Below are 13,131 nucleotides of genomic sequence, written 5' to 3'. Positions count from 1 at the left end.
CTTAATCACGGGGACAGGACAGCTTGCGTGCCCTACCGGAAGCCAACTGGACATTCCAGAATATTCTTTACAAGGTTCGAAGCGAGTTCCAATAGTAACTGCAAATTTCATTAAGTTATTCTACTTAATGGCATATATTAATCACGCTTTATTTAGCAGTCATGCCTTTAGGTTAAACTACTAAAGAGTTAATTACTAATGCAACCTCTGGGCAGTGAAGTATTGCCTTTATTGTGGAAAAACTCAACCACCCAATTGTAGTGCGGCGACGGCCTGATGAACGAGCCTCCCATAACCCATTTAGCCAGTGGGGTACCTCTTTGGCCGACTCGGTAAGGAGTGGCTCTCCCGTCACGCTGGTCGCGGGTTCAATCCCATGCAGCCGGGGAATACCCTCACTCTTGATTAATTTCTCGTGTTATTTCGATACACGCAGAGGCCGTGTTGAGAAATAGGAAGGATGGAAAAGAAAGCTCGATCGTCGGGGCATTACACAATTACCCGCGGCTGCTCAGCTTCGGTCTTAGATCCCAGCCCACCTCCGAGACAACCCTTAATTCTTAACACCGAAGCCTCACATACTGTGATCGAGTGACTCAGAAATTTCCCAAGCGATCCACGTCCTCTTAATACAAATTTTCTTGAGTAAATTCAATAGGCCTACATATAAATAAATCGAAATATATATACGTACATCTCTCTCTCTCTCTCTCTCTCTCGACTCTCTCTGGCGTAAAACTCAGATGTAGACAAGTAAATTCAGACTGCACCAAATTTTTCTTCACCAACGTTGTAGTGCGAGAATGGAATAAGCTTCCACCATCAGTGGTCCAGTGCAACACGATTGACTCCTTCAAAAATAAGCTCGACCGTACGTCGATCACTTCCTTCAACGTAATATTAACTAGAGTAGAAATGCAACGTTTTGGAGTCTTCTGATTAATGTAAAATCACTTAGGTTTAAGGACAGACCACCAAGTCTGGACCATGGGGTCTGTGTGGTCTGATTTTCTATGTAAATCTATGTAAATATCTCTCTCTCTCTCTCTCTCTCTCTCTCTCTCTATATATTTATATATATATATAGAGAGAGAGAGAGAGAGAGAGAGAGAGAGAGAGAGAGAGAGAGAGAGAGAGAGAGAGAGAGAGAGAGAGAGTTTATGACAGTTATATTAAGTATTTTTTCCGATTTCATATAGTTATTGAATTATTTTTACATTATTATTTTTTTTTTTGTTAGTTAAGTTTGTTTAGTGTCGAGTGATGGCGGCGAGTGTGACGGGACGGGCCGCCGCTGCTCCCCGGGCCCCACACGCCGCCTAGCCCGCCCCACCCCGCCCCGCCCCGCGCTGAGGCGGCAGTCACTGGTAGGAGGCGGCACAGAAATTATTGTATTCTCTTATGACGCAGTCCTGAACGGCTGGACGAGTGGCGCGCCGTGACGCGGCGTGTGGCTGACAGGTGTGTGGTGACAGGGGGTGGGGGCCGCGCCGTGGTGGGGGCGTGCTGCTGCTGGCCGCCAGCTGCTGCAGTGGGAATAACTGCATGTGGTAGCACCGCCGAGGCGGCAGGAGCCAGGGTCTGCTCGCCTGCTGGTTTGTTCACTCGCCTGGCTGGCAGCCTCAGGATGACAGCTGAATGGTCGTGCTCCAACACACAGCTTAATAGATAAAAAGAGGGCGGCCCAAAGCTACTGGCGTGCCAGTATATTACTCACCTGGTTTACTCGCCTGGTTGGCTCATCCATTCACTATATCATGAGTGGGCCAATAAACTGCTGGCAGACCAGCCCATATGTTGATAAATCATAGTGGAAAAGCTATGGGTGACTATATGGGCTTGATGGATATGCCATAAGCAGTGTACCTGATTTCAGTCTTTAAAATCATAAATGATTGTACTTTGTCATGTGTCATAAGTAGATTTTATAGTAAACAAAATAGGTAAATTTTCAATTAAGGTTGCTCAAAAAATTCATAGATGAGACAAAATTAGATTATATGGTAAATATGGAGAGTCACTACGTGCCTCCAATATTCCTCCCACAGCAATAATAATCTTTCCAAGGTATCGCATACTGGTTGTACTACTCTAGTTTTACCAGCGCATCAAACATATACTGCGTCTACAAGTGATGATAAGAAATAACAGATAATATTCCTCTCCCCTTCAACAAAATTAAAACACCTGGTAGTGGGGAGGGCTATGAAGACCTGGGAAATTGTGGGGTAAAAGCAGCTATTGCACCTGAAATGAAGCGTTTCTGTGCTCTACTTACGGCGAAAATATATATTTTGTGATTAAAGCCACCAATGGCCGCCGTGTAGGCCAGCGCTATTTTGATGGCGATTGCGCCTGCTCTATAGATGTAGGTAACCCATCTCTTGCTAAAAGGGATCGAGTGTTAAAGGAAAATCGAGTATTAAATGTAAGAGATTCTGGAGTCCAATTAGTTGGTTTGAGAGGCTTTTGTGTTGGTTTCATATGTGCGATGAGTATAATAGGTGTCGCGGTCAGCTGTTTCTTGGCTTCCCCCTGCCGAGATCAGTCCGTCCAGTAAAGGTAAGGGGGGGTCCAGGAGGGGGTGCAGCCCCCCTTGGTCAGCGGGGGGTTTGAGAGGGTCATAAAGTTTGGTTGGAGTTGTTTGAATATGCTCCCCCACCCAAAAAAAACGACTTCCTGCGGGTCCCCCAAGATCGTTGGGGGAAGGGGATTAATTCAGTTTTTTCTTTGCTTTTGAGTACTTCCGCCTTCATATTATGGTTAAGGGATATGTAATTAGTCCCTTAACCATAATATGGAGGCGTAATATCATATTTTGGAGGCGCGGAGTGATTCTCCACAATTATATACTGATTATTTAGTAGATCTAAGCAGTCTACTTTAAAGACACAATTTTTTTTATTTCTGGGTAAAATATGATGCATTATCACATCAAGGTTTGTAGTTATCACCTGAAAACAGACAAAATTAATAGTGTAATTTTATTGCAGAAATTTATATGAATACCTGCTGATAGAATGAATAAGGGTATTATTTCGCCTAAGATCATCCTCAAGCGACAATTCTCACATTTCCCATAGTGTAAAGCTTGTTCTGAGTCTCTTGTTACCCCAGTATATATATATATATATATATATATATATATATATATATATATATATATATATATATATATATATATATATATATATATATATATATATATATATACAGGAGGTCCTTTGGTTACAACGGAGATACGTTCCTAACGATGTGTTGTAACCCGATTTTCGATGTAAGTCGGAGCACACCTCAATAAGCACGGCTTCGACCTAATGCGTGGCCAATGGTCATAGGTGTTTCGCCCTTTTCAGAGTGTTTCACATGTCTAATTTCACTTCCATAGTGATGGCTTTCCTTTCCTTACACTCACTGCCATCAGAAGAGTCACCTTTATCCTTGGGAAGCATGATTAAGGGCACAAAGTTGCAAAAAATAGCAACAGAAACAGCACAACACAGCATCCAAGGAACCCAAACGACGTATGAGCTAAATGTAAACAACGTTCCAGCCTCAGTGCAATGCTTGGTGACAACGTATTCTTCCACCGCACTCAACAAACTAATTCCCGGACGTAGTTCGTAGTTATGACGCAAACATCGAAGTCAAAACAAGAATTATTTAATCATTTGTGGGGACCACATCGTAACCACGGAACGTCATAGGTCGAGGCCGTCATAACCCGAGGATCGCCTGTATATATATATATATATATATATATATATATATATATATATATATATATATATATATATATATATATATATATATATATATATATATATATACACACACACACACACACACACACACACACACACACACACAGTTGTCCCTCGCCATATCGCGGTTCACTTTTCACAGTCTCACTGTATCATGGATTTTAGAATTGCATATATCTAATTTTGTATCATGGATTTTTCGCTGTATTGCTTGATTTTGCGGTACATAGGTATTTTTATATATTTATTATTTTAAATATATTTGTGGTAAAACAACAATTTTCTAGCCTAAAAAGGTTGAAAACAATATAAAAAAAAAGATAAAATATTAATTAGAACATATTACAAGAAAACTAAATCAAAATAAAATACATAGCACTAGACATATTGAAAGCCTTCGATAGAGTCTGTTACCAGTCTTTGCTTTCTAAACTGCCCTTTTTCGGATTCTATCCCTCTCTCTGTTCCTTTAGCTCCAGTTTCCTTTCCGGCTGTTCTATCTCTGCGATGGTAGACAGTCACTGCTCTTCCCCTAAACCTATCAACAGTGGCGTTCCACAGGGCTCTCTCCTATCACCCACTCTCTTCCTGTTATTCATCAGTGATCTTCTTTCCATAACAAACTGTCCTGTCCACTCATATGCCGACGACTCCACTCTGCATTATTCAACTTCTTTCAATAGAAGACCATCACAACAGGAAGTACACGACTCCAGACTGGAGGCTGCAGAACGCTTAACCTCAGACCTTGCTATCATTTCCGATTGGGGCAGAAGGAACCTTGTGTCCTTCAATGCCTCAAAAACTCAATTTCTCCACCTATCAACTCGACACAATCTTCCAAACACCTATCCTCTATTCTTCGACAACACTCAGCTGTCACCTTCTTCAACACTAAACATCCTTGGTCTATCCTTAACTCAAAATCTCAACTGGAAACTTCATATCTCCTCTCTCGCTAAATCAGCTTCCTCGAGGTTGGGCGTTCTGTATCATCTCCGCCATTTTTTCTCCCCCTCGCAGTTGCTATCCATATACAGGGGCCTTGTCCGCCCTCGTATGGAGTATGCATCTCACGTGTGGGGGGGCTCCACTCACACAGCTCTTCTGGACAGAGTGGAGTCCAAGGCTCTTCGTCTCATCAGCTCTCCTCCTCCTACTGATAGTCTTCTACCTCTTAAATTCCACCGCTATGTTGCCTCTCTTTCTATCTTCTTTCGATATTTCCCTACTGACTGCTCTTCTGAACTTGCTAACTACATGCCTCCCCCCCCTCCTGCGGCCCTGCTGCACATGACTTTCTACTCATGCTCATCCCTATACTGTCCAAACCCCTTATGCAAGAGTTAACCAGCATCTTCACTCTTTCATCCCTCACGCTCATAAACTCTGGAACAATCTTCCTTCATCTGTATTTCCTCCTGCCTACAACTTGAACTCTTTCAAGAGGAGGGTATCAGGACACCTCTCATCCTGAAATTGACCTTTCTTTTGGGCACCTCTTTTGATTCTTTTTTGGGAGCAGCAAGTAGTGGGCATTTTTTTATTATTGTTTTCTTTTTTTGTGCCCTTGAGCTGTCTCCTTTGTTGTAAAAAAAAAAAAGAAAGAAAGAAAGCAGATGAGTAGACAAAGAATTGCACGTATGGAAAGCGCAGCTACGGCCGCTTCCGCTTGAGCTAGTTTGCCCATGAGAGATTGTACATGGCACACTACTGGCTGATTGATGGGAGGCGATCAACCAGAGCACTGTGTTCTGTATTCTTTCCTATTGTTGTGAGTTTTAACTTATTCTCATCTTCCCTCTTCCTGATCCACCACTTCATCACTGTCATTTTGCACTTTTAAAAAAAATACCCTTTTTTTTTACTGTTCTCTCTTATGTGTGTGTGTGTGTGTGTGTGTGTATTCTGGTATGTCATAGTCACATCCACTTTCCTATGCACTGATAATTAGATTCAGGTTCAGGAATGGAATAGGAGTTTAAAATGTTTAAAAGGAATACTGAAATAAATACCTTTCCTGCATAGCAAATTTTACAAGATTTTTAATTTTTGAAATATTTACTAGCTCTCTACAACAAAACAAGTATGGAGCTATGTAGAACAGAACTTTAGGAGATCCTTTATATAAATATGTATGTAGGGGGCTTACTGATTGCACTTAGTTGTAATTTCACCATTGTTATGATGAAAACTAAATATTTTCTCACCAGAGATTAGTGGTTGACTTAGGGGGAAGCTGATCAGTACACATGAAGAGTCAAGGTTTAGTTTAGAAATGAGTTGAAGTCATTCTTCTGACAGAGTACCTTGCTTCTAAAGGAGGTTGGCAAAATGGTTGAAGTTGTGAATCAGTGTCTTGGCCTGCCGCCCCTCTACTGCTGCCCTGGACCCCTGCCTGACCTGGTGGAAGCCTTTGTTTTCTCTCCATGGTTGAGGTCAGTGTAGATGTAATTTATGGTTATATACTTATTTTTATTTTTACTATATATTTTTTGCATAAACTTATCAGATTTTGAAATAAGAAATTACTATTAATTGGATCTTTATAATAGTATCAAATCATATGCATAATGAAACCCACTGTTACTCATTTTGAATATGACATATGTGTATTCATTTATAGGTCTGATACCTTATTTTCTTTAGAAACTCCTCACAAGGGGTTCTGCATGGCAGACAAGACCAGATCTTGCCCATTCACTTCAGAAGGAGCCCATGATTGTGCCCAAACAGAACTAAACTACTAAAAAGGATGATAATGACAAAGAAGGAGTTATTAGTAAAATCAGTAGTATGGGAGAGGAAAAAAAGCAGAAATGTAAATCTGGGAACAAAAAAAAGAAGAGAAATGATGATTACAACAAAACAGCGTATACCCTAGAACAAACTCATGGAGTAAAGAAGAATATGAAATCATGATTGAAGATACCAGAGAGTTTAAGGAGAATACCAAGAAGAAACAAAAAGATACTATTAGTTGGTGATTTTAATTAATTTATTGATTATTGGATGATTAATGAAATGTGGTGTGGATATGTATGGAGGGAAAGATAGAGACTAGACCTGGTGTTAACAAAAGAAATGAACTTGAAAAATGAATTACGGTATGGATGCCCTCTGGGAAAGAGTGACCACGTGATCATAGAAATAGAAACGGAGGAGGAAGAAAGTGAAGAGGATGAATCATACATGGAAAAGATTAAAAAGAAATAAAAACCAAAGGAATAAAGAAGATTTTAATGTAGCGAGAAATGAATACGTGAAAATAAGGAAGGAAGAAGAAAAGGGATATGAAAAGGATATTGCAGAAAAGTGCAAGGAACAACCTAAACTATTTTATAGATTCATAAATGGTAAGATTAAACCAAGAGAAACAATTGAAAGACTGAGCGATGGGAATATGACAATCGATGATCCTAAAGACATAGTGGAGTTAGTAAACAAAAAGTTCCAGCAAGTTTTTACTAATAAATCAGTATTTAATGAGCTACAAGAAAACGAGATAAATGTTCATATGGAAGAGGTTACAGTAAATAAAGAGGAGATATATGATTTGTTGGGGGAGCTGGAAGAGAAGAAAGCTGTTGGACCGGATGGAGTCTCAGGGTATATATTGAAAGAATGCAGAAATGGGCTGGTTAGACCGATATATGACATCATTAAATGCTCAATAACAACTGGTACAGTGCCTAAGGAGTGGCGGAGGGCCGAAGTGGTCCCCATATACAAAAGTGGAAGGAAGGAAGAACCCCTGAACTAGAGACCTGTGTTACTGACCAGTGTAGTATGTAAAATATGTGAGAAAGTGATAAAGAAACAATGGATGCAATTTCATGAGGAGCATAATTTAATCACAAGTAAACAGTATGGATTTCGAAAAGGGCTCTCATGTGTGACAAACTTACTGAGCCTTTACTCAAGAGTGACAGATAAAATACAGGAAAGGGACAGATGGGTTGATTGCACCTACCTAGACCTAAAGAAGGTGTTCGACAAAGTTCCACATACAAGACTGCTATGGAAACTAGAAAATCAAGGAGGATTGAAAGGGTCGCGTCTACTTACCATCGGCGTTACGCGAGCTGCTTTAAATGGTAGTGTCACATTGGCCGTTTTCCTCCAAACATTGGGGGTACGGAGAGAGAGAGAGAGAGAGAGAGAGAGAGAGAGAGAGAGAGAGAGAGAGAGAGAGAGAGAGAGAGAGAGAGAGAGAGAGAGAGAGAGAGAGAGAGAGAGAGAGACTTATCAAATGATGAAGCCAGAGTTGGGGAGAGTAGGAGGGGAGGATGTGAGGAACTCCTGTCCAAGTAGAGTCTCAAAATACATACCTTGGAAAAAGGAAGAAAATGGGAATAGAGAACGGGTCGTTTTGAAGCCGCAGTTGAAGGTGGCTGCTTTATGATTGGCTGAGAGTTCTGAAAACACGCTTGTGATTCGCTGCAAGTCCGATGACATCATCGCTGGAGCTCACCTTATCAGACCTCACTGGCATAAGGCGGTGTCACACTGGCTGTTTACCTCCAACTGTTGGGGCTACGGGCAATGCCCGTACGCCCAACTGGGAGCAAGTTGTCAGTTGTCCATAAGCTGGTGTCGCACTTTTTTTTTTTCAAGGGCGTGAAAGAAAAGAAAACAATGAAAAAAAAAGCCCGCTACTTACTGCTCCCACTTCGTTGGCGGCAGTTACGGCAACAGGCAACTCCAGCTTTTCTTGGCTAGAGTGAGGGCTGTCCCAGCTTGTGCTGCCATTACCCAAGTTATGGACTTGTTGTTGCTGTTAAATGGAAGGAAGAAGCAGTTGTGGGTGTGGCGTGCTTGTGGTTCCTCCTTGCCAGAAGTTCTCATTGTCACCACTGTGCGTGCGCGGCCAACCCACCCATCTAGAATCCGACAACATAAACACGTGGATTGAGTAACAACACACACACCCACACACACACACACACACACACACACACACACACACACACACACATGACTCATTAGGAACCATGGCAGATGTTTCTGACAAACAAAAACGATTTCACCATTTCTTTGAGTGTGTTAGAACGTATTTGGTGAGTGGCTCACATGAACCAAACCGAACTCTTGGCAACAAGAGAGCAGTTGTCTTTGACACTGCTCTTCTCTTTCCCATTGGGTACGTTTGATTAGTAAGAACCACTCACCAAATAAGTTCTAACACACTCTAGGAAATGGCGAAGCCATTTTTGTTTATCAGGGGGTGTGGTGTGTCTTTGGTATCTCTCTGGTGGACTTTGCTTCTTGGTGTGAGGTTAGACATCTGCCATGGTTCATGATGAGTCTGGTGTGCGCGTGCCTGTGTGTGTCTTTATTGTTACTCAATCCACGTGTTTATGTGGTCGGAGTCTAGATGGGTGGGTTGGCCGCGCACGTGCAGTGGTGATAATGAGAACTTATGGCACGGAGGAACCACAGGCACGCCACTCCCACAACCGCTTCTTCCTTCCATTAACTGCAGCAACAAGTTCATAACTTAGGTAATGGCAGCAAAAGCCAAGACAGCCCTTACTTTAGCAGACAACGCCATGTCGATACTGGGCAAGTGCATTGTTTACGTTGTGGATGTGGATACGGGCAACCGACCTTGGCCGAGTGTGACGCACACCCAGAAAAGTCGGAGTTGCCGGTTGCCCTAGCTGCCGCCAACGCGGTGGGAGGGTGGTGGGATGCCCAGTGTGACACCTGCTTACAGACAACCGACAACTCGCTCCCGGTTGGGCATATGGACGTTGCCCATAGCCTCAGCGGTTGGAGGAAAATAATAGAAAGGGAAACTAAAAAAAATAAGATAAGGACACATGGAGGGAGTTCACCACACACACACACACACACACACACACACACACACACACACACACTATTCAGCTGTTTGTCGTCCTGCCCCTTTGAGGACATGAAGACAGACTCACCATTCCTCAACCTCATCACTTGCCCATACCACCCCTCTCAGCAACCCTTATTCTTTTATCCTTTTCACATCAGCAGTCATTTACATTATACAGTATTTTTTTATGTTATGGTCAAGGTTAATGATTCTTGCTAGAAAGTACTTCAGTAATTCATCACTTTGTTTGCAGGGAGACTGTAAAAGAAAGGGTATACTCATTGCCTCCAGAGCATGAAACACTAAGTGCAGCAGAAGTACAATCAGCGCTGAGGCTTGGGCAGCAGCTAGACCATCCCTGGCAAAGAATATTTATACAGGTAAGTTAGTGGTAGGGAGTTCAGGTTCAATGCATCACATTTAGTCTGGCATTTCCTCTAATGATTTTTTTATGATATAAGATATATGTCAAGGATAAATCAATTTATATCATAAGGCTTGCAACATCTGCTGTATATGAAAGAACATAAACAACCAGTGACTTTCAATTTTCATATTTCAGATTATACCAAAAAATGACTGTGATGTATACCCTCTGGCCAGAAATTGCAGCCAGTCACAAGGCTTTCTAGTAGATATGTCTTATTCTCAGCTTCTTCATTATGTGGCAACCTCCAATAGCAAAAATTTATGGAAGGATGCTTATAAAAAGTTCTCAGGTGAGTATGCATTGAAGGGGTTTCATGTAGTTAATAGAATTGATGGACGAATATAAAATGTCATATATATATATATATATATATATATATATATATATATATATATATATATATATATATATATATATATATATACACAGTCGTCCCTCAAATAGTTTGGTTTCCAATAGTACGGTTTTGGTTTTATACGGATTGTCATAGAAGATTTTTTTAATAATTTCCCGCTTATCGCACCAAGTAGCATGACGTGAGTGGCAACACTGCTCTACCAGACTGCCACTCACCCCATGCACATCCCCTCAGTCCGTGTGTGCGCACAACATCAGGAACACTTGTTTTGCCAGACTGAAACCAATGTGCTTTCCCTAAGTCTTGTGTGTGCACAACCTCAGCTGCGCTTCTGCATTGCCACATAACTTGAACATGGGGCTCAAGATACAAGCCAAAACACCTACTGAATGCACCTCAAAGCATTCGAGAAAGGTATTCACCTTGCAGAGGAATTCAGATTTAGAAGAAGTTACATTTTGGTACAAGTTACATTGTGGTAGGGAGAGCTTACCGCATGGCTCAGCATCTACTCGCCGGCCAAAATTGCCAGTTATGCATTTTCTGATGTAGTGTTTCCACGCTGGGCAACGGAGCCATCCTGGCAGCGCTGCCTTCCACATTGCCAGCGAGCAAGCCATGTCATACACTCACACTCTCTCTTACTCTCTACCACAGTTGCTATTGCTCTCTAATTCATACTTGAAAATAAGATACGAAACGGTAATTATGGAGATTGATTCCGCGCCTCCAAAATATGACATTACGCCTCCATATTATAAAGTCAAGGGACGGATATTTAAACTACTCCAACCGAATTTTAAATATCCTGACCTCTAACGGGGGGGGCTTCGCCCCTGTCGACCCCCCCCAGCGTGGTAACACTACAGTGACTGCAGCAGAAAATGCATAACTGGCAACTTGGGCCCGTGGGTAACAGCTGAGCCAGGTGGGACTCGGATTCCGTTGGAGTACCCAGGAGTGTTTCTAGGGGGGCACTAATTTTATACGGATTTTCGAATAGTACGGGAGTCCTGAGTCCCTAACCCCCGTACTGTTTGAGGGATGACTGTATATATGTATTGTTTTCTGAGACAGTTTTTATTTGTTTCTCTTTTCCATGCTTAAATGGTAATGAGTCTTGTAGGGACGGTGCTGGGAAGCATCTTAGTGTGAAAAATTGTGGAATCCTTAGATGCATGACAATTGGTGCTGAATCTGGTGCAACTTTAGGGAGTTTCACGTGGTAGGGTTAACATAGAAAAATATACAAGGAAAATCATTAAATTTTAATAAAATATAGTACAGTACTGTCTCCAGGATTGTGAGTTTTAAGTTTGCGATTCACCGAGTTTGCGATAGGGACCCAAAATTTTTTATTTTAATTGAAAACTGAAATTGTGATATGACCCGAAAGGAAAAGGAAAAGGCTGCTAAAACCGGTTTTTTTTCACACCTTGTTGTGGTCCTTGACTCCCATTCTCGCTCTTACCCACCCCCTGGGACTTTCCATTGGCTGCGGGAAGCATGGTGAGTGGGATCCGGGCAGCCATGCGCATGTGTGTGAGCAGCCCATACCGCGCGCTGGGCCCGGGCAGCTGATGGGCGGCTGATGATGGCAACGGGGATGATGAGTGTCAGCAGCATGGCACCTGCATCGGCGCCACCCAAAAGGCATTTTCACTGGGGCCCATGTGTGTGTGACTATGCCCATTGTGGGCCCAGGCTCCTCAATTTGACAATTTTCACTTTCTACATGTTGCATGGGACCCCTTTCCTTTCTTCCATCTCTTCTTTTTGAAAAAGAAGAGATGGAAGAAAAGAAAGGGGTCCCGTGCAGCATGTGGAAAACAAGAATCAGCAAATTGAAAAGCCCAAACCCACAACAAACAGCCACACACGTGGGCCCCGACAAAAACACCGTTCAGGCGGCGCCGATGCAAAGGCAACGCCGCTGACACTCGTTACCACCATCACCATCATCAGCCACCCGTCAGCTGCTCGGGCCCAGCGCGTGGCTGGGGCCGTCTCCACACATGCACTTGGCCACCTGGATGGGTGGCCAGTCGCAAAATGTCGACGGTTTTCAATTTTTCCCATAAGAATAATGGTTTAAAGTTTGCGATTTCAACGTTTGCGACCCGCAACGTCGACCTATTTATCGCAAACTTGGAGACAGTACTGTACTTCACATCATGTGGTGCTTAAAATATATAATTCCTTACAAAGACATGTTCAGCATTGCATCTATTTCTTTGCAGAGCATGGAGTTGCAGTGCAAGGTAAAGGTGGCACACAAATGGGAAGTGACTGCCAGAACAATGTGCTTAGGGAGGCTGTCCATCGGCTCTATGGTTGTACTCCAATATCACTACAGTTAGTAAAAAGTATTTATTTTATAATAATGGTATATAATATGATAGTATTTATAAAACTATACATATATATATATATATATATATATATATATATATATATATATATATATATATATATATATATATATATATATATATATATATATATATATATATATATATATATATATATATATATATATATATATATATATATATATATATATATATATATATATATATATATATATATATATATATATATATATATATATATATATATATATATATATATATATATATATATATATATAAACCTCTGGTATCCGGGTTAATAGAGCCATGGGGCACCTGGATATGGGAAAACCTGATATGGTGTAGGTTAAGTCTAC

General features: G+C 41.6%; 1 protein-coding gene across 14 annotated transcripts in view; it reads left to right on the top strand.

Moving 5' to 3' along the window:
• The first annotated feature begins 1,249 nt into the window (after positions 1-1,249).
• The window catches only part of LOC126998934 (WD repeat-containing protein 81-like), a 59,369-nt gene continuing 47,487 nt past the window's right edge, over positions 1,250-13,131 (top strand). For 2 of the 14 annotated variants that reach the window (XR_007753074.1, XM_050861213.1), the window contains exons 1-5: positions 1,607-2,562; positions 6,087-6,202; positions 9,869-9,995; positions 10,178-10,334; positions 12,644-12,758. Coding sequence is in view for 13 of the 14 variants with exons in the window: in XM_050861213.1 (XP_050717170.1) it covers positions 2,485-2,562; positions 6,087-6,202; positions 9,869-9,995; positions 10,178-10,334; positions 12,644-12,758 (593 nt within the window). In the remaining variant the exon portion in view is untranslated. The other 12 variants (XM_050861203.1, XM_050861202.1, XM_050861212.1 and 9 more) reach the window with 10 other exon arrangements.

Source organism: Eriocheir sinensis, chromosome 15 (genome assembly GCF_024679095.1).
Source record: "Eriocheir sinensis breed Jianghai 21 chromosome 15, ASM2467909v1, whole genome shotgun sequence".
Classification (NCBI taxonomy): domain Eukaryota; kingdom Metazoa; phylum Arthropoda; class Malacostraca; order Decapoda; family Varunidae; genus Eriocheir; species Eriocheir sinensis.
The sequence above is the reverse complement of the archived record's forward strand: the minus strand, read 5'-3'. Positions and strand labels throughout refer to the sequence as shown.